The 22,733-nt window shown below is 32.4% G+C and overlaps 1 protein-coding gene and 1 long non-coding RNA gene across 3 annotated transcripts; one reads left to right on the forward strand and one right to left on the reverse strand.

Annotated features, from left to right (window-relative positions):
• The first annotated feature begins 3,931 nt into the window (after positions 1 to 3,931).
• On the forward strand, positions 3,932 to 4,534 carry LOC112715375 (uncharacterized). The gene is made up of 2 exons (XR_003159662.2): positions 3,932 to 4,193; positions 4,280 to 4,534. It is a non-coding gene; the product is annotated as an uncharacterized lncRNA (long non-coding RNA).
• Positions 4,535 to 14,181: 9,647 nt separating this feature from the next.
• LOC112715376 (protein SMAX1-LIKE 8) lies at positions 14,182 to 19,793 on the reverse strand. 2 transcript variants are annotated; one of them, XM_025767132.3, is made up of 3 exons: positions 17,251 to 19,793; positions 16,508 to 16,745; positions 14,182 to 16,117 (listed from the first exon to the last, which is right to left on the reverse strand). In XM_025767132.3, the coding sequence occupies exons 1-3, from the start codon at positions 18,387 to 18,389 to the stop codon at positions 14,387 to 14,389; spliced, it is 3,108 nt and encodes a 1,035-aa protein (XP_025622917.1). In that variant the 5' UTR covers positions 18,390 to 19,793; the 3' UTR covers positions 14,182 to 14,386. The 2 variants fall into 2 exon arrangements, with proteins under 2 accessions (XP_025622917.1, XP_025622914.1); XM_025767129.3 differs by having other exon boundaries at positions 14,182 to 16,207.
• Between the last annotated feature and the right edge of the window lie 2,940 nt (positions 19,794 to 22,733).

Genomic DNA, 22,733 nt, shown 5'->3' on the forward strand with positions numbered 1-22,733 from the left:
AATCATATACCTTCTAAGGATGACTCTGGTGAGGATACAACACCTCGACACAGAATTCAATATAGCAATATCAATGGCATCAAGATGCAAATACCACCATTCAAAGGGAGAAACAATCATGAAGTTTATTTGGAGTGGGAATGTAAGGTAGAAAGAATTTTTGCTTGTCATAATTACTCTGAGGCATAGAAGGTTCATTTGGCAGTAGTTGCGTTCTCTGACTATGCCTTGCTTTGGTGGGATGAACTAGTGAAGACAAGCCATTGGAATGACAATCATTCTATAGAGACTTGGGATCTTATGAAGCACCTCCTGAAGAAGAGATTATGCCTTCATACTACTATAGAAAATTGCATCAGAAGTTACATTGGTTGACTCAAGGCTCCAAGTCCGTTAAAGACTACCATAAGAAAATGGAGATGCTTATGATCACTACCAACATAGAAGAGGATACTGAGGTTACTATGGCATGATTTGTAGGTGGTTCGAATAGAGCAATTGCTAATGTGGTGGAGTTACATCATTATATGGAGATAGAGGATTTAGTTAGTATGGAAATGAAGGTGGATAGGCAACAACATGGAAGAACACCAAGGGGATTGTCTCATGCTAATTCAAAGTGGGAGTCTCATAGTGCTGACACAACAAAGACTAAGGGTGCTGAATCCAATGAGTTGTTTGATGCTACAAAGAAGAAAGGTAATTCTAACTATTCTTCTACTGCTTCTTGGCATAGAGATATTAAATGTTTCAAGTATCATGGTATGGGTCATTATGCTAGTGATTATCGAAATAGGAGGATGATGATTATTAGAGGGGATGATATTTGTGTTTGATTTTGATCATGGTGATGATTCTAATCATAATAGTATGCCACCTTTGGAGGATCATTTTGATAGTGATGTTAAGTATGCAGTCCATAGTGAATCTCTTGTTGTTAGATGTGCTTTGAATTTGCATGTGAAAGAAGATAGCCTAGAGCAATGCCAAAGCCTTTTTCACACTAGATGCTTGGTGGGTGGAAAGTTGTAGTGTCTGATTATTGATGGTGGGAGTTGGACTACTGTGGCTAGTACATTATGGTGGAAAATTTGAGTTTGACATGTGTTTGATATCCTAAATTACATATGTTGCAGTGGTGAGATCAAGATTGATAACCAGGTAACAATCGCATTCTCTATTGAAAAATATGTTGATGAGGCATCGTGTGATGTGGTGCCAATGCAAGCTTGTCATTTTTTATTGGAAAGACCTTGGCAGTTCAACCGTCAAGTATTCCATTATGGCTACACGAATCAGTTCTCCTTTGATTTTAATGGTCGTAAGATTACTCTTGCTCCATTATCACCTAAGAAGGTTTATCTTGACCAGTTAAAGCTTCAACAGGATACCAAGGAGAAAATGGGATGTGAGGCCAAAGAAAAATCTAAGAAAAAAAAGGCTATGAGAGAAAAAAATATAGCAAAAGGCCCAAAGGTGAGTGAAAAGAAAGAAAAGAGTACATATCTTGAGAATAGTGTGAATACAGAGAAAAATGAGAGAGTTGAGAGAAAATTGTGTTTATTTGCAAAAGATAGAGATTAAAGAGTGTTTTAATAGGCAAGAGAGCTGTGATTATGGTTCGGTTTAGGAATACTTTGTTATCTGACACTAAACTTAATCCAAATTTGCCAAATATTTTTGTCTCTTTGTTGCAGGAATTCGCAAATGTCTTTCCTACTGATGTGCCCAGTGGCCTACCTCCGTTACGAGGGATTGAACACCAAATTGATTTTATTTTTGGTGCTAGCATTTCGAATAGACTAGCCTATAGGAGTAACTCTAAAAAGACAAAGGAACTTCAAAGGCAAGTGGAGGACTTACTAGCCAAAGGTCACATTAGGGAGAGCATGAATCCATGTGTTGTACCAGTTTTGTTGGTTCCAAAGAAGGATGGTAGTTGGCAGATGTACGTGAATTGTCGTGCGGTAAATAAGATTATGGTAAAGTATTGTTATCCTATCCTTAGGTTAGATGACATGCTTGATGAATTACATGTTCCATGCATATTCACTAAAATTGATTTGAAAAGCGGGTATCATCAAATTAAAATGAAATTTGTAGATGAATGAAAGACTACATTAAAACCAAACATGGGTTATATGAGTGGTTAGTAAGGCTTTTTGGGTTAACTAATACACCCAGTACTTTTATGCGTCTAATAAATCATGTTTTGTGAGAATTTTTGGGTAAATTTGTTTTTTATTTTGATGATATTCTCATTTATAGCACTTGTTTGGAAGACCACTTATCACATGTTTCAGCTGTTTTGGAAGTGTTTCAAAAAGAAACATTGTATGCCAATCTTAAAAAATGCACATTTTTATTGATAGAGTTGTATTTCTTAGTTTTATTGTGAGTGTGAGTGGAATTGAGGTTGATGAGGAAAAGGTGAAGGCTATTCTTAAATGGCCAACGCCCAAGAATGCTTCTGAGGTAAAAAGTTTTCATGGTTTAGCTGGGTTTTACAGGAAATTTGTAAAAAAATTTCTACCATTGCTACGCCTTTCACAGAGGTTATCAAAAAAGATGTTGGGTTTAAATGAAAAAGGAACAAAAAATTTCATTTCATACCCTAAAAGATTGTTTGTGATCTGCCCCTATTCTTATGTTATCTAACTTTGATAAAACCTTTGAGATCGAACGTGATGCTTCTAGGATTGGTATAGGTGCTATTTTAATGCAGAAAAAGTGAGTCATTGCCTTCTTCGGTGAAAAGTTGAATTCAGCTCAGTGCAAATATTCAATTTAAGATAGAATTATATGCCTTGGTTCGAGCTTTGGAGGTTGGGCAACACTACCTTTTACCTAAGGAGTTTATGATTCACACGGATCATCAATCTTTGAAGCACCTAAAGGGACAAGGCAAGCTTCATAAAAGACATGCTAAATGAGTGAAATTCATTGAGACATTTCTATATGTGATTGTCTTTAAATAAGGTAAAGAGAATGTGTTTGCTGATGCTTTATCTAGGAGGTATGATTTGATTACTACACTTACTTGTAAGTTGTTAGGATTTGAGTATTTAAAGGAGTTGTATGCTACTGATTTTCACTTTTCTATTATTTATGCCTCTTGTGAACATGGTGTATAACAAATTTTATAGTCATGAAGGTTTTCTATTTCGTGGTAATAGAATTTGTGTGCTTGCTTGTTCTATTAGGGACTTACTTATTCGGAAATCACATAATGGGGGTTTAATGGGTCATTTTGGTATGCATAAGATATTGGATGTGTTATTTGAACATTTTTACTGGTCACACATGCTTAGGGATGTTGAAAAATGTTGTGCTAAGTGTATTGCATGTAAACATACTAAATCTACATTTTTACTACATAATTTGTATACTCTGTTACCTGTTCCTATGCATCCATAGGTTGATATTTCTCTAGATTTTATTCTTGGTTTGTCTCGAACTAAGAAGGGTAGAGATAGCATTTTTGTTGTGGTAGACAGGTTTAGTAAAATGGCTCATTTCATTGCATGCCATAAAACTGATGATGCAATAAACATTGTTGATCTTTCTTTAGAGAGGTTGTGCGCTTGCATGTTGTTCCTCAAACTATTATTTCTGATCGTGACGTAAAATTTTTGAGTCATTTTTGAAAAATGTTATAAGATAAATTAGGCACAAAATTATTATACTCTACTATCTGTCATCCTCAGACTGATGATCAAACTGAAGTAGTAAATAGAATATTAGGGACCTTATTACGTGCTGTTGTTGGTAAGAATCTGAAAATTTGGGAAGATTGTTTATCTTTTACTGAGTTTTCTTATAATAGAACAATTCATTCTTCTACAGGCTTTTCTCTTTTTGAACTTGTTTGTGGTTTTAACTCTTTAACTATTTTGGACTTATTACCTTTGCTTTTGCATGATCTTGTTAGCTTGGATACCAAAGGTAAAGCTGAAAAGGTTAAAGCAATGCACTTAAAAGCATGTGAGTTAATTGAAAAGAAAAATAGGTTGACAGCTCAAAGGGTGAATAAAGGTCGAAGACAACTTGTCTTTGAACTTGGTGACTGGGTATGGGTTTGAAAAAGAAGAGGTTTCCTATTCAAAGAAAATTCAAGTTAGACCCTAGGAGTGATGGTCTATTTCAGGTGCTCGAAAAGATCAATAACATTGCTTACAAGATTGGCATTACAAGTGAGTATAATATGTCAGCTACTTTTAATGTTTTTGACATATTTCCTTTTGATTTGGATACAGATTTGAGAACGAATCTTTTTCAGGAGGGAGGAAATGATACGAGCTCTGTGGGACAAATTGAGAACTGTCATATGTTAATTGATCTCATTATAAGAGCAACAACTAAGAGAAGAAAAAGGTTTTGCAAACATGGCTAAATCATTTGTTCAAGAGATGCATCAAAAATTGGGCAAGATAATGGTTAATGATTATGGAAAGCCAAACGTCTTACTATTTACAAGTTGCATTAAAAACTCTCGTTAATCAAGTTGAATCAAATAGGCATTACTTTCTTAGTATTTATTTTAAGACTTATTTTATGTTTATTTAATATAATTTAATTTAATTTTTTTTGTTTTATCCCCAATAATGATTTGACCCATTTTTATTTTAGTGAACTTGTGAGTTAGAGTTTTAAACTTAAGAGGTATAAAAATTCGCTAAAACCTGGTAGCCATTTTTCTTTTAATTTTTTATAAATAAAAATTTCTTTGAATTTCTTTGAGAAACTTGGATTTGAACAGGAGAGGGTAGAGTGATTCCCTTAGCTGTTGCATAAGAAAATCAAATTAAAGTAGAGAAGTCCCTTTCTTTGATTCCCCATCTTACTTTGGATTACGTTCTGTATGGCTGTGTTTGATTCATGTCTTAAAATTATGAAGACATAGACACAAGAGTACATAGACACAAGAAGACATTAATTTTGTATTCTGTTTGATAATTAAGACATAGACAGAACACACAACTCACAATTTTACTAAAAAAGTCAATTTTACCCAATTCATTTCTGTATCACCATCACTAGTTATACCTTTTCATATTCCTTCAAAATTATCACAATTTACCATGGCATCACCATCTTCAAAACCAACACAAATTTTTTTTATTTTTGGTAATTCTTTATCCAAAAGAAAATCAACTCCATAAACATAAAAAATTTACCCAAAATTGCTAAAAGTTAACATAGCAAACACAAATCTCTATCAATCCAAATACAGAATAAGTTATCATCTCATCCACAACAAAGAACACCACAAATAAAATTTAATCCAAAATTTAATATTTATAAAATAAACAAAAGTGCTTCAATAACATTCTAATTGAATAATAAAGACATTCAAATTTTTATTAAAAAAATTAAAATAAATACAAATTGAATCTGAGGTAGAACAAGGCAACAGAAAAAATGAAAAAAAAAAGAAAGAGGTAGAGAAGAATGTAAAGAAGATGAAAATGAGTAAAGGTGGAAGAAGGACAGGACCGACAGCAGTTGTTGATGTTGATCGAAGGGTGAGGCAGAAAGACTTTCTTCTTTGCTGTGATGCTACCTGTAAGAAGAAGACAAAAGACAAACAACACTGCCAGAGAGAGGATGGAAGCGACGCCATTGAAGCACAAATCGGGCAACAACAATGGGCAGAGAGAGTATGGAGGCTGAGAGAGGAGATGAAGAATGGTTGAAGAAAAAAATAGGTTGAAGGGCTAAAATGGTAAAAATATTCCATATCTCAACTTAAAAATGAGTGTCTCAGCTAATTGGAAAGACTCAAAATACATGTTTTTGTGGGTATCTATGTGTCACCATGTCTCTCTTAGTTTGTGTCTCACGTACCAAATAAAGAACACGTCCTACCGTGTCTCTGTCTTTGGCATACACAGTCATTAACCAAACGGTGCCTATCATAACTCCTCTTTTTTTCTACACATAACGCATATTTTGTCTGCATAATTTCTCATGAATGATACCATCTTTGAATGAGCACATATCACATATGATTCTATTATTCCTCATAAGTTGTGGTTTGTTTGTGCTATTGTAGGATTCACAAAATTGATTCTAGATTGTTGTTGTCCGTTTGAGAATGTGTATCATCAAAAAGAGGTGTTAACAGAATTGAAAAATCTGTTAACAGAAACTGTTAACCTATTGACCAAAGGACAAACGTAACTAATTTTAAATTTTTCAGGAACTAATTTGATTAAAGAAATCATTTGGGAACGAAAATGATGATCGACCAATATTTCAAGGACTAATTTGTCAATTAACCCTAATTTAATTAGTATATATGGACAATATAATTTTTATCAACAAAGCTAAGTGTCCAAACTTTTTTAAACCAAGTACACAACCAAGTCAAAGCGCGCTTCTTTAAATGTAGGTATATACGCATTGTCGCTGCTGCTGCTGGTGCTTCTTCTTCTTCTTCTTCTTCTTCTTCTTCTTCTTCTTCTTCTTCTTCTTCTTCTTCTTCTTCTTCTTCTTCTTCTTCTTCTTCATTATCATTATTGTTGTCATCATCATCAACATCTTCTTCTTCTTCAACAACGTCATCATCATTGTTGCCGCCGTTGTCTTCATCTCTGGTTCTTCTTCAACGTCGTCTTCTTCTTTTTCTTCAATGTCGTCATCTTCTTCTTCTCTTGTTTGATTTCTTCTCCTCCTTCTTTTTTCTTTTCATCCTCTTTCATCATCATCGTTGTCAGCGTTGTCGTCATCTTCTTCATCTTTTTCTTCTCCTCCAATATATGTTCAACAAATTAGAGCACAGAAATTTTAATTCACAGCACTGAAAATTTTGATGCACAATATATAAATTTTTGAATAAATTACCATTTGTACCCATGAAAGATATAAACGCTAACAAATGTACTCATATAAGAATAAAACGACAATTGTAACCACAGAAGATGGCCTCCGTGTGCCAAGAGTACCTGGATGTTGGTTACGCAATTGGTCCATCAGGGTATTCTTGGCACACGGAAGCCTTTTTCCGTGGTTACAATTGTCATTTTATTCTTATATGAGTACATTTGTCAGTATTTATATCTTTCATGGGTACAAATGGTAATTTATTCTAAATTTTTAAAAGACCACATGCCAAGAAGATTGACACCTAACTAACAAAATACGCATAACATAGGAATTTTAGTATACATCAGATAATTGGTGCATAGCACAGAAATTTTGGTGCACAATACATAATTTTTTAAAGAACTACATGTCCAAAACATTGATACCCAACGAACAATATATCCTATAGCACATAAATTATGGTATACAACACAAAATTTTTATGCACATCATAGAAATTTTTTATGCACAGCACAAAAACTTTTGAAGGACCACATGTTTAGAACATTTACTCACCGAACCAAAAAAAATTTATGTCAATAAGTTTTTGTGCTATCTAACAAAATTTGTATGCTGAAAAGTGCAAAGAAAGAGAAGCGGTAACGCATCCGCACACTTTTTTTTATTGAACTTGTGTGAACTTGATTGGACTAAGTTACAAAAAACTTGTTACGCGTAGCATTATTGTAAATATAGAGTAAAATATTATTTTAATCCTTAATGTTAGACTAAATTTTAATTTCGTCCTAACGTTTAAAACATCTTATTTTTGTTCCAAACATTTTATTTCGTCCTATTTTGATTCTCTTGTCAAAATTAATTTTTTTTACCAAAAAATATCTCTTTTTCTTCTATTGTTATCTTTTTTTTCCCATATTATTCTATTACTTTCATTCTCAAATCACTACAACAATCACTATGATCACTACAATAATAATTTTTGTTGCTATCTAGAAGAAAATCATAATGTTAACAAGTTTTTAGAAAAAAAATCGTAATTTTGTCGAGAAGACTAAAATAAAACAAAATAAAATGTTTGAGATAAAAATAAAATGTTTCAAACATTAAGGACGAAACTAGAATTTAATAACCTAAACGTTAGGAACTAAAATAGTACTTTATTTATTATATATCATCTTTTAATGTCTAATTATTGCAAATAAAAAATTTTAGTACATTATGTTACGAATATCAAAATAATTTCTTTTATGAAAAATAATTATTATATATAGGTAGTTAGAATCGCAAGCCAACTCGTTAAATCGCACGAGTTTGCAATTTTACTCCCTCAATTCATCTCGTTTATATTCTTCGAGTAAGAGGAGTGGCGTTCATGCAGAATCACCGAAAAAACACTCAAAATCGCTGAAATCGCGTTTGCTCAGAATCTGTCTTGTTTTATTTTCACCGTCTCCATAGTCTCTGTTGTTAAAGTCGCTGTGTTGCCTTTAGTTCTTGGCTTAATCTCTCTTCTTTCTTCTTCCATCACCATCACCTCCATCACTCGGTCTTTCCTCTCTCTTTTTTCTTTTAACATTGATTATTATCCTTGCTCTTCTACTTCTCTCATTTCTTCTCCTCAACCCTTTTAACATTGGTGCTCTATTTTGCTCTCTTTTTTTTTTCTTTTTTATTCCGATCTATTAGTTGATTTGGTATATAGATAAATTAGATTAGTGGAACAAAGGTATTATTAATTTATTGTTAAAAAGAAGAGAATAAAATATTTAAATCACACAGATAGAAGAAAAATATAGGAATAGGAATAGGAAAATTCTAGTGTTTGAATTTTGAAATTTTAAAAAAATATTAAAATTAGCGTTAAATTTGTTTTGTTATATTTTGAATAGTAGTTTTTATTTTTCTCTATTCTCTTTGCAATTTTCTCTTCTTTTTTAGTTTATTTCCGTTGCTACTCTACTCATTTGTCTTGAGTGTGAGATACCCCTTTTTTGTTTCTGTCAATAGTTCTATCTATAAACATTTATAATTTTATTCACATCTAATAAAGTTATCTTTTTTAGAACAAAATGATTGTATTGTACTAATTATTGATGTATATTAATATACTGCACAAATAATTAAAATAAAAAAACTGATAATTGATAGATATATAAAAATTTGAATTTAAATCTTCATATCGTTATATTTTCTTAATTTACGAGTCACATATACATTTCGTTTTACGATTTTGTAAATTTCGATACTACAACAATCTTACGAATTAAGATATAAATTACGAGTTTATTATTTTAATTTAATATCAATAAAACTTTAATATTTTAGATTGTGTTTGATTTATTTTTATATTTTATTATTTTTTATTTTTATATAGTATTTTCAATTTAACCACTATGCATTATATCTAGAGACATATATTATTTTATTTTTAATATATATTTTATATCTAATATACTTTCTATTGATTTGATGTCTAATTTTATATATTACCACGTTATATATATGTCGCGTTAAAATACTTGGTATCAGTACACTTAATTAGATCCATCAAAAGAAGTGATATGAACAAATTAGTTATATTGTACATATTTTATTTTTTTCAACTGCTTATTGACGTTCTTATTTTTTAATTAATCAATTAATTTTAAAACATAAATATTAGTAAAAAATATCTTTAATTTGAATTTAAAAAATATATAAAAAATAAAAATAATAAAAATAAAAACTTAAATTTTATATTTTAGTTTAAATCTTGAAAAATTTGCATTTTTTGAAATTCGTGAATTTATAATAAAATGATTAATGATTTTTTAAAATTCATTAAAAATATTCTTTGATTCATTAGTATTTATGAAACAATCGTTGGGACTTTTAATGTTCAAAATGTTAATGTAGGTCGGCTCTTAATTTTTAACTGAGAGTGAATAGCTAATTTGTTTCATTTTTCGAATAGGATTCTATGGTCGGTCAGCGACACCTGGATGTCAAAGACGTAAAGTGGAGACGATGGGATCGATCCATAGATTTTTTTTTCTTTTGCTGCATTTCATTCCTTTTAGTTGAGTTTGGTCGGCTGGAATCAATAAATGTTACTGTAGAGTAGGTAACGTAAGAACTCAATCGAGCACTTAGTTGAACTAGGAAGCAAGTTCTGACTAACTAAGTAAATTCGAGTTAGACAAAAAATGACCAGAAATTGCTATCTTCTTTCACTAGCGATAGAGTGAAGCATAGTCGTGTTTAAGCGGCAATAGTGATTTTGGTGTTACTGAGCTATATCTGTATCTAAGTATCGAATAATCTCCCTTAGGGTAGGCATATGTTGGCTAGATCGATAAGAGTGTAAGGAAGAATGCACAGATAACATCCTTTTAAAATGGTCCCTGAAATTTGACTCGCGACTCAATTTAACCTCCAAAATTTCAATTGACCTAATTTGTACCCTAAAATTTTGAGTTGTGACTCAATTTAGTCCTTCTGTTTATTTATGTCACCAAAAAGTTGACGTAACAATTTTAATTGACACTTGACACTATCAACAGTTATATAATGTGGCAAAAATATTATAAGCACCAATTTAGCCCCTTGAGATTTGAACATAAAAGCCTAGACGGTGCCCCCAAATCTCCCAAATTGAAGCCGTTTTTGGTGAGTTGGGGAGGATGCTGAGGAGCGGCAACGAAGCTTCCCAAAATTCAAGTAGATCGCGTTTGCATGACAGCCGGGTGAGGAACGTACATCACAGCAGAAGTGGAAAGATTCCACAATTGTGTAGTTGTAGAAAATGGTAACATTAATACTTATTTCATTCTATTTTAAATCAAAAATCATGAACCTCCATTCAAAAACAAGAATAGTTAAGTCATCCATTAATTCCAGCTTCTCTTAAACATGAAAACAAAAAAAAAACGCCTGCAACAATCCTCATATCTATTTGCCCAATGCATCAGATTCAGTTGATCACAGTTATATACATAAAAAATTAAACTATAGCATACAAGAACTCTACCAGTTACTAACAACCATAATCAACCTAAATCTCCAAAAAATTTCATTGATCAAATAGAGCAAAAAATTAAAAAACAACAAACCTCAATCAATATATTCCAACAAAATAGAGTATTGCATGTTGAGAGTTACGAATTTTTTGCTAATCTGTTTTTGAACAAATGATGATTTCCAAGTTCTTCGTTTTCATTATAGGCCGATGAATCAAGTGCAAAAAGCTTCAAATTTCACCTATGGCGACAACATTGGTTCTTAGTTGCCGCAAGGTATACGAAAGGAGAAAGAAGAAAAATGGTCAATTGAAGTTTCAGTAATGAACAGCGGTGGAGCCTCATGTTGAGGTTTCATATAAATTATATACAAATTTTAGTTTAGCCACTCCTAAAATTTTTATTTTAGTCTTATCTTATTATAAAAATATTTTTAGCCCCTCTCTAATATTTCATCTAGCTTCGCCCCTGAAAATGAAGTGTTTTACATTTTAGGTTTCATTTAACTCCCTTCTTATGTCACACAGACATCGTTTTAATATATTTTGGGCACCAACAACTACACAATGTCTTTTATGTAGTGTTAGGTGTTAATTAAAATTACCATGTCAGCTCTTTAGTGACAAAAATGGATGAAAATGTCAAATTGAGTCACAACTTAAAATTTTAGGGAACAAATTCGATCAATTGAAAATTCGATGACTAAATTGAGTTGAAGTCAAATTTCAGAAGCCATTTTGAATATTAATTCTTAATAAATATTTTACAATTTTTTTCTTCTAAAAATTATTATAGGTCTTAGTTCATTCAACAAATTGATCATTGGAATTATTGTATTATTAATCAGAATTTTCTCTTTTTAACTATAAGTATTGTGTCAGGAGTAAATTGGCATAGAAACTAAAGCATAATATTTTTTTAGAGTTAGAAGTAACAAATACTGATAACAAAGTGATGTAAATTAAAAAGACCAATTAAATTTATATAAGATATGATTTTTTGGTGACTATACAAGATACTATTTGAAAAATAATTAAAGTATTATATCAATCAAATCATTTAATTTGTAAAAGTAAGTATATAACAAACATTTTGATAGATTGTTTGTTACTTCAAAATCTAAAAATTTAAATTTGAGCTCTTAATTATTTCAAAAAAATTTCAATTTTTTTATTTTTAGTTTCTAAAATATTTCTATTTCTTCTTTCTGCGACATGGTAAACCACTGCCTTTGAGCCTCTCAGATCCTTAATTAATTTTATCATAAAGGCCAATGATAAACAATAATTTTCTTCAAATACAACATACAATTTTCATCGTACTTGCTTTTTAAAGAGCACTTCTTCTCAAAATCTCACAAAGTGATGAGTTAGAATCTCATTATAACTAAGGCTATATTTTTTATTAATTTTTTCTTTCTAAAACAATTTTGATAATGGCTACTTAGATGTGAATGAATTAAAAGATGGTTTTCAATTAATTTTAAAAAAAGTTAAGCATTCTATTTTAAATTTATAAATTTATAAAAAATAAAATTTTTAAAGTCTGAACTAAAACATAAAATCCGACATTTTATTATGAGTTTTATTTTTTTATACCTTATTTAAATTAAAATTAAAGTATTTTTATTGATATTTATATTTAAAGTTAATAGAGACAACAAAAAATATTTAAAATTAATGGATTAACTTAAAAATAAAAATATCAATATGTTACTAAAAATAACAGAAAATGTGCATTGTATCTATTTTATTCATATCACATTTTCTTTCTAATTCTATTAGTAATTTTTGAGTAAAATATACTTTTTGTTTCTGATATTTGTAATTTTTTTTGAATTATTCTTAATATTTAATTTATTTAATTTTATTCTTAAAATTAATAATATTTAAAAAATATAAATATTAAGAACAAAATACGTATTTTATCTATAACTTTTTCTTTCCTGATTTCATTGGCTACGTGAAATTAGGTGAATAATTTGTTTTTAGATCGTTCATACCCAAAACAAGAAAAAAAAATATTTTTTGATTCGCAGTCAATGTCTTTTGGCATTGTTATTAAGAATAGACCAAAATCACATGATTTTGTCAAAGCACAACAATTATACCACAAAGACTCAACAACCAAGACACATAAAATTTTGCCTACACATAAAATAAAACAAGCAACTCATACACATATTACCTACAATTTTATTAAATCAAAATTTCGTCCGCCACTCCATCCACTGCTTCATGTCTCTTAAATTTAATTTACGTCTTTAATTTCCCTCGCCGTTTGTGATATGAGATATAATATACATAAATATAATTTTTTAATATTATTTAAATTAAAAAAATAAAATCTCTTCATAAAAAAAGCAAAGCAAAGTTTCCTGTTACAATATCAAAAGGTGGAAGAAAAAAAAGGTAAAAATAAAAATAGGTGGGATAAATATAAAATTTTAATTTTGATGTATTAACAGTATAAAATATTTTATAAAATCGTGTAATTACAATCATTCTTTTAAATGATTATTCACGGAGTCAATATAAAAAATAATTATTTTTGTTAATCCAACTTTATGTGATTGGATACACATATAAAAACGATTTTATACTGATAGTCCATTAAAATTAAATTATAAATATAAGGACTCAATTCCAACTAACGAGATAAGGTTGGAAAACGAATTTTTATAATAACTTTTATAATTATTCATTTCAATAATTAATACATTTATTTTATTTATTTAAATAAAAAATTCGTATTTTATCCTTATTTTTACTTAAAAAAAATTTTAAAAAAATCATTTAAATATTTTTTTTAAAAAATCATTTATAAAGTCCTAAACCCTATCACTGTAAAATAAATTTTCTGCTTGTAAAGTAAGAAAGCTGAACTTTCATACCGCACAACCAAATTAACATGCCAATAATTAAAAGCTAAATCAAATTAAATCAAATCTCTTCTCTGTTTTCTCTGTTTTTTTGTTACCGTACTTTCCGTCCATCACACAGCAAAACACTCTCTCCACCAAACTTTTTCAACAACCCCACCGCCACCACCACCTCCACCTCCTCCACCTCCTCCTATGACCCTGGACGGAGCTAAAAACGACGCAGTTTTTGCCAAAAAGCTCGTGCTGAGCAATGGCAAAGTATAAAAACGATTTTACACTGATAGTACATCAAAATTAAATTATAAATATAATGACTTAATTTCAACTGTAAAATTTCTTTATTAAATCACAAAACATAGAAAACCCTCTTAATTTTTTATCTAAATTTATTCGTCAGTAATTCAGTATATATATTACTCAATTACCAACTAACCACTGCTTTTTAACTTTCACTAAAGCAAAGATACTAAGTTTTAACATGCAAACACAATAATAATAACCACACGGAGTACCAGTTCCAGAATACATATTATAAGCTACAACCACTACCACTTACACAAATATAAATCCATAAAAAATAATAGGAAGCAGTAAAGGCTAAAAGTAGTTTTCACTATGTATTACTGCTAAATTATACAGCCAAATATAGAAACGCCAACATTTTCTAGTAATAGTTTCAATCCAAAAGTATTCTTGGTGGAAGGTATACACTTAAAGCTTGATCTTGATATGAAGCAAGTTTCACAATTGAACTAGCTGTGGGGTTGCACCTTCTCTGTACTTCGATGAATCCTTCGCTCAGAACTTGCTCCACCCACTTCACCACTGTATCCTGGTCCAAGACATATGCTGCTGCGAGCAACTGGTCAATGACTTCTGACTGAATTTGTAAGACACATTCTGATCCAAGAATCTTGTTGAAGTTACTTCTAATCACTTCTAACACTCTATCTTCCAGCGCATCAAAATTGAAAGGTTTGAAAACAACCGTTTGGTAAGCTTGATCACACAAATCTTGCAACCAAATGTTTTGGTTCCCAGTTGAGACATGTTTGGAATTTTCACTGTCCATTTGTTGTGATTCACTCTCTTCAGCTGGAAGATTCAAATCCAAAAGCCAATTTGATGCTATATGTGCCCTTTTAGGCATATCTGAGATTAAATGCCGGTCGTGGTGAAATTCATTATCACCGATCAATTTTCGTTTATTTACAAAAACTAGATCTGGCATAGCATCTCTCAGACTGTTAGATATGATGTCTCCAATGGCATGCTCAACTTTGATCTTGATAGCTCCTCTTTTTGCCATTAGTATCCTTTCCTCAGGATAGTTGGAAGGTTCTTCTGTTAACGTCAAACTATCTTTGTAATTTAAAAACGAAGTCACAAATGTGGCATTGTTTAATCCGATTTCTCGACCGTGCGAGTCTGTTATTTTTCCAGTCTTGATGGCTTGCAACAAACTGCTTTGAGTTACTGCATCTGCCTTATCTACGTTTTCAAGAAAAACCACAGACAAAGTTTTCTTGCAAAACTCCCCCACAATAAAATCAAGAGTAGTCTTTCCCCTAAATTTCACAGCGTTGGATGCTTTCATTTCTTTGGAACCTAGATCCATACAAATAAAGCTGTCCCGACTTCCATACAAAATCTCAGCTAAAGCAACGGCTACTTTCTTTTTGCCGTGCCTATCAGGTCCCACAAAATTCATCCATAAGTCGCCTCGTTGAATTGCTCCACATGGTCTAATCCTTTTTATTGGACTGCAAACTATTGCTTTGACGATAGCATGTAATGCTTCATCTTGCCAGGTTACCTCCTTCGATAGAGCTTCAAAAAGGCTTTTGGGATTTCTCGCATCAACTTGTCTAACATGGTCGAAACTTAAGCAGGAAGAAGACTGTGACAGATGCTTCAAGATATTCCCATCAGCCAAATTGAAGTTCGAAGAAAATTGACTCCCGATTTGCTTTGGAGGATCCATTGAATATTCGTCAGTAGGTTTCTTAAATTTATTGCTGGTAGGAGAAGGACATATTCCTAGACCCAGATCTGTGGTTACAGAATTAACTGAAGTTGGAGACATTTCACTACCATCGCACACACTTGAATTGGAGATGTTGCATGATCTCAGGTCAGCTAACTCGAGATCTTCAGCTTTTTGGAACATCTCCACAAGTTTCGAAGTATGCTTCCCCTGCATTTCCTTGAAAGCCAAAGAAAAAGGACTGGTTGGTTGTGATGTAGACATAATTTGCACATTGACTGGAACTTCCGAGTTTAGATCGATGACTTCAACGGGAGAATTGTCTGTAACTTTGTTGTCGCGATTTTCAGCATCTTTCTTTTTATCTTTAGTACAAAGAAAACCCATAACATTCGGACAAGAATTTGCTTCGGAAAATCCCTGGCGCAGATGATAGTAAACATTATCCATGTTCTTATGAGTTCGCAAGGATTTACCACCATCCAATAAAAGAAAATCATCTTTTTTGGTCTGTACTGAATGGAAAAGAAAATAATTTTTACACAAACAAAATTAAAAAAAAATCCATTGATAAAAATCAAATAATTCGTAAGAAAAAATCAATTGCATATTTTTTTGATTGAGTAGCCAAAATCTTTTTCAAAAATTTAATTTGTATATAGTTAATATTCATCATTTTAAGGTTAGTGAAGATTACTTAATCAAAATGCTCTTTTATTTCGCCAAATTTTTTATCCGTTTTATATAACCAAATTTTTTGCTCATTTTAACTGACATTTATCTGACTGTTATACAGTACTCAGTACGCACCTTAGCATTCAATCCTTTTGCTGCATTAATTTCTGCAATCTGTAGCCATGGCTGATAGTTAGATTGACATGGTTCAACAGCTAAAGAAGAAAATCTTTCCTTTGGAGCAGGCACTTCTTGTTCACACCTTTCGCTGTTTTGACGGTGCCTGAGATTGGGAGTACAGCCAGGTAGTGGACTTTTCAAATCAGAAGGGGAAGAGAAAAATCCACCAAATGGTACAAATGAATCCATTAAACTGTCAAACAACAAAACATTGGTGAGATCAAATAAAAATGAAAATCCATCTGTAGAATAAGTTATTACTTATTAGCTTATCATATGAATGAAAATGAATTCACATCTATCTATTTATCATTTAATTGATCATGACAATCTATGAGTCTTCTATAATAATGTTCCGCTCATCCTTAAATTTAGAGTTTTTATCAGAAAAAAATTAGGGTGGTATGTTTGTATAGTAATTACATAGACCCGCTTCATTAAGTTAAAGAACAGAAAAACATTTAATCCAAAATATCAAAAGACTCATGTATGAGATTTCTTAATAAAAAAATTAGAAAAATAAAATAAAATAAAATAAAAAACAACAACCAAAACTACTTGAAGCATGCACATGATGAATAAAAGAAATAATATTTAATCTCCTTTGTTGAAAAGTTCTGACAGTAAACAACTACTTTGGAGTAGTTGAGAGTTACATGAATAAATAGAAGAGGATATTCATTGAGGAAACAAATCACCTGGACCTTGGTTTCTGGCAAGATTGAAGAGAAGTAATTGGAAGAAGCTGCAAATCCCAATCTTTCTCGACAAAAGGAAACCTTCCAACAAACTTTAAGTAAGACTCATAGCTCCGAGCAAAACCAATCAACCATACCCTCTCACTATGAACCTTCAACAACCGCCCCAGTTCCCCAAGAACACCCTCTTCACCGCCGCTATTCTCCTCCTCCGCCACAAAACCCTTCAAGTCCCCCAAATTCACCACCACTCCTGGCCCCACGCCCTTCTCCGCCACCTCCTCCGCTTCCCTAATCCCGGATACAATCCTCAACCCTACCAGCTCCACCGGCAGCACCCCCTCCCTCCGCTTCTCCACCGCCTCCACGAACTGCCGCATCGCCTCGCCAGCACACGCGCCAAGCAGCACCGGGTTCCTCCCCTTGCTTCTCACCAGAACCTCCCCAATCCTCCTGAAACTCTCATCCTCCCCTCCGTCTCCGCCGCCGGAAAACGGGAACCCGAAAAACCCTCCCCGGCGGCCTTGTTCCGGCAAGTTACATAGAAAAACCGGCGGCCCACGCGATCTCGAGTAGCGAAAAAGCTGGGGCAAGGGCCTGAGTATCGCGAGCTTAATTTCGGAGCTCCGGAAACCCGCTTCTGCGAAAACCCGACTGACAACCGGGTCATCAAGAATCGATATCACCAAATGCTGCAGCTCAACTTTAACCGACGAAACAGAAAACGGTTGCTGAGTTTGTTGGAGGTTGTTAGAGTGGTTACTTTGGAACAAGAGTTGGTTATGGAACGTGTCAGGGTGTCGGCGCTGGTTGGCCTGAGACCGCTTGATGGCTGCCATGAGGGAGTTAGAGACGGGCGGGTCAGTGGATGGGTTGGAGGAAGGGGAGCGGTCGAGGGACACGGAGAGGCAGAGGTCGAGGGCCTTGAACTGAAGGCGGGGCGAGTAGGCGGAGTTGCGGGCGCGGCAGCATGCGTCGCGGAGGAGGGAGGAGGAGGGGAGGGAGAGGAGGGCGGAGATAGCGTGGAGAGAGGTGGTTTGGGCGTGGCCGCGACGGCGGGCAACGGACACCGCCTCGTCGAGGGCGCGGGCAGCCTCTGGTGTTAGGCATTGCCGGGCTGCTGCCACCGGGGTTGGCATCTTGGTAGCCTCAATATCATACAACAAAATCAAAATCAAAAGAATCTTGGACGTGAGTTGTGACTCTCTTGCTTCCTCCTCTCTTTGCGTTTCGAGTGAAGGGAGGGATTTATTTATTTATTTATTTATTCATTTACTAACATACACTCAAATTAATCCTTAACAAACTTTAATTCAGATATTTGATTATAATAATTTTTTATTAAGTTTAATTTTAATATACAACCAAATGTAAAGTAATTTTTTATATGTATTTAATTATATCCATTACATTATTTAAAATAATATTTTTTTATATTGTCATAAAAAAATAAATATAATTTTATAATTATATTAATATATCAAAATTAAATTTTAAAAATATTATTATAAAATAAATTAAACTTTCTAAATACTAGAAGAATCAATTTTTTTGGACAAAAATAATTTTAAAAAGACTTAACATAATAAAAATTTGTAATTTATTAAAAATTACAGTGTATCATTTAAAATAAAATAACTTAAAAATCAATTCAGATGTTTAGTCTTTAGTAGTACTATTGATCAGAGTGGAAGAGAAAGCGGGTGAAATGGAATAATAATGATGGAAGGGAGGGAGTGTGTGAGACTGTGAGTGGGGTGAAATATTTTTTGCTGAATAAGGAAAAACAACAGTTGGGTCATGGGTGTGTGGGGAGGCTTGGGAAATTTAAGAAAAGGGATTATGTGTTGTGTGTTGGGTGGTGAGAGTGAGTACCTTTAGCTTGTGCAAGTATACTCATATTTTTTCTCCTTTTTTTTTGTCATTTTTTTTTTATCAAAGATAAAAAAGTTCGAAGACGCATATCTTAAACGAGTATGAATAGACTATATTATTTAAGTTATAATTTATTAATTTTTTATTTATCAAATAAGTATGAATAAACTATACTATTTGAATTATAATTTATTAGTTTTTTATATATCAAGTTTGTTTACTTTTCAAATGTAAAATTTATTACTGACTTATTTATTTATATAACATTTGAAAATTTTAATTTATGAGTTAGAGATTATTAATAATATGATTTCAAAATCACATATAATTTTATATTTCTTAATTTCTTGTGGTATCAACTATCAAATGAAAATGAGAAATAGAGAAGAAGGAGAATAATAATTAATAAATAAATGTATATAATAATGGTGGAGTGAGAAAAAAGGAAGGGTATGTATGTGGGTGAAAATGGTGGGTCCGAGGCACCCAGGGGCCAGGGTGAGTGTGAGTGAGATTTCACTGAGGAGTCTGTGACTTGGTTATGAGTGAGTCATGACTCATGAGCCATGAGCATTGCGCATAGATTCTTTTCTTTCCTCTGGATCTCTTTCAATGACAACGGTATAACAACGGAAATCCTTATTTATTGTATAGAATAAATACGATTCTTCTCATATTATGTATTTTTATTTTTATCTTTTACATATTTTTAAATAAATTTAATTTTCATGTACTAGTAGACAAGAACAGATCTGTGTATAGTTTGGTGAGGCAAGTATCCTCACTAGAATTTAGATTTTTTTTTCCCTAATACAAAATAATCATATTTATTTTTTCTATATATTATTAATTTTAACTCCACTATATAAATTATTATAAAATTTATTTTATTGTCGTGTTATTAAAGCAATTTTTTATTTACATTAAATATATATTATTTACAAAAATTCGTAAAACATATAGTATTTACGAATTTGCACAACGTATCACATCTAAAATACTATGATTCGAGTGTAATTACGAGTATATCTCGAAGACTGAATACCTGGGACATGATATATTACTCGTTTAACGAATCTTGGATGCATCCAAGATCCGAGATACGATACAGATGAAAAAACGTGTACTGAGTATCCAAAATACGTACAAAAGAAAAAGGTCACAGAATCGGAATATGTTTATACTGAGAAATAGAGGGTACCCAAGATACGTGCATAGTAAAAAATAGGATCACAGTATCTGAGATACGTGTCTCATTAAATAGGTGTCTCTACATTCTAGATAACTAAGAAAAAAAACTCTATATAAGAAACTTTCTAGCTCAACCATTACTTACATTACATCTATATCTTTATTTGATGTCTTTATCTTTTTTTTTTTTTACTCATAGATAATAATATGTTCCTCTTTGTTGTAATTTATCCCAATGGAATAATAAAAAAATAGTGAGAAATGAATGATTTTTAAGTTTGATTCAACTCTGATGTTGCGCACTTGCCATGTTGATTCTCTACATGCACAAAAGACTGTCATACTAAGCAATATGGGGACATTAGGTTCCAAGGAGGTTGGGCGTATTGTATATAGATTTTTACCAGCGTTTCCAAATGGTGGATTTACTAACAAGTTATTATGGCTCGAAGCTGATCAGCATGTAAAGCTAATGTTCGACGTACATGCTAGACTAATGCCGCAACATGTGATGAATGGTATGCTGCAGTTCGTGAAGTGGGTAGTGGTTGTGGGCCATCCTCTTCGAAGCCCAAGTAATTCCGTTGGATGCAAGATCAATTCACTTTGCCCAACCTCGTAATAGTGTCGAAGAGGATGACAGCGAGGGTGATTCGGAATTTCGGATTATTTTACCGAAACTGAGTCGTCCAACGAGAGTGATTCTTCTGATGATTATGTGCCAGAGACTCCCATCGGTGGGGGTGCTTAGTTTCTCCTACCTCCTCCTTTGGTCATTCCATAATTATTAGAAGTTCCAAACCATTATCACACTTTAAATTTGGACACAATGCAACTAGATGATCCTTTTAACCCTGACGACAAGAAAAATTACAACATGGATGGTGGTGTAGAATTTTGGGTGGGCCACAGGTTCAGGAATAAGGATGTTGGTCTGATGGCAGTAAAGAACTACACCATTCGAAGGAACATGAAATATAGAGTTCTGGAGTCAGATAGACTTAAATACCATTATCGTTGCAAGAAATTCTCTAATGGGTGTCCATAGAGTTTTTATGTAGCACTTTGACAGAATTTGAACTATTGGTAAATTTTATCCTTTACCTTTTATGAAATTAAATGCCTATATGTTGATTATGTTTTATATTAGATGCTGAGATCTATGAGTAATTTTGTAGGACAGTGCGTAGGTTTGGTAGACCATATACCTATTTGGTGCTAACCATATCTCAAGATCATGCTCAGTTAGATAGTAGTTCAATTTGCAAGGTCATTAGGACAATAATACATGTTGATCCCTCTGTTTTTAGTTCAGCATCACAAAGTGCAGAACAACAGAGTTATCATTTTAAGCCATCATATCGAAAGGTATGGATGACAAAGCAGAAGGCGATTGCTCAAATTTATGGTAATTGGGAAGAGTCGTACAACAAGATACCCAGGCTGTTACAAGCTTTGCAAGAATGCCTCCTGACATTATACACGATTGCATTGTTCCTTATTACGACTGCAACATGATTGACAGCGATAGCAAACATCTTGATAAGGTCTTTTGGGCATTCCCTCCTTATGTTAAGGCATTTAAGTACCACAAGCTTTTTGTATCAGTTGATGGGATATATTTATACAGCAAGTACGGGGATGTGTTGTTAATTGTTGTGTCCCAAGATGATAATAACAACATTCTGCAACTCCATTTCTTATTATGAATGTATCTTGGGTACTGTGACTTTTTTTCTCTCTGCATGCATATCTCGAATATTTAGTATCCGTAACTGGTAATGTATCATATCTCATATATTCAGTCCCTGAAATATGCTCGTAATTATGTTCATATATAGTATCCAAGATGTGGCACGTTATGCAAATCCATAAATACTTTGTGCTTTACAAATTTTCATAAATAATATAATTATTTAATTTATATAAAAAAATATGTTATTCAAGCTATGAGAAACAAAGGTAGTAAAAGAGAAAAAAATACGCAAAAAGATTAAGATTATAAATTTATCACCATATATTTTCAAAAAGATAAATATATCCACTTAGAAAATAGGTTAATTATTCTATAAGTTTTAATAGTTTTACTGAAGGTTCCTATATATTTTTTTTCTTTTCAATTGGGTTCTTATATCATAATTTTTTTTTCCAATTTAGTTCCTACCGTGACAAAAACGTTTGAAATAATAGAATATTCTATTATAAAAAATGAATATACTCACCATTTGGGGTTGGAGATCTAATTGATGACACCTCATATTTCTAAATTCTAAAATAACCCTTGGTATTTTGTCCCACACTCACACCTTGCCCTAAACTCTTCGCTGAGCTCCCATGTCGTCGCATCTCCTCTGCTCGACGTTCGTCGTGTTCTCGGTGTTCGTCGTTGTCGTCGTCCGTCGCGTGGTCGTCATCCA

This window comes from Arachis hypogaea, chromosome 10 (assembly GCF_003086295.3).
Source record: "Arachis hypogaea cultivar Tifrunner chromosome 10, arahy.Tifrunner.gnm2.J5K5, whole genome shotgun sequence".
NCBI classification, from domain to species: domain Eukaryota; kingdom Viridiplantae; phylum Streptophyta; class Magnoliopsida; order Fabales; family Fabaceae; genus Arachis; species Arachis hypogaea.

What these genes read in the sequence shown, in the direction of transcription:
- LOC112715376 (XM_025767129.3), bottom strand. Translation starts at nt 18,389, where the DNA reads ATGCCAACCCCGGTGGCAGCAGCCCGGCAATGCCTAACACCAGAGGCT. An exon ending in TGCCAGAAACCAAGGTCCAG is followed by an intron (nt 16,746 to 17,250) that starts GTGATTTGTTTC and finishes GTTGTTTGACAG; the next exon opens with TTTAATGGATTCATTTGTAC. An exon ending in CAAAAGGATTGAATGCTAAG is followed by an intron (nt 16,208 to 16,507) that starts GTGCGTACTGAG and finishes CATTCAGTACAG; the next exon opens with ACCAAAAAAGATGATTTTCT.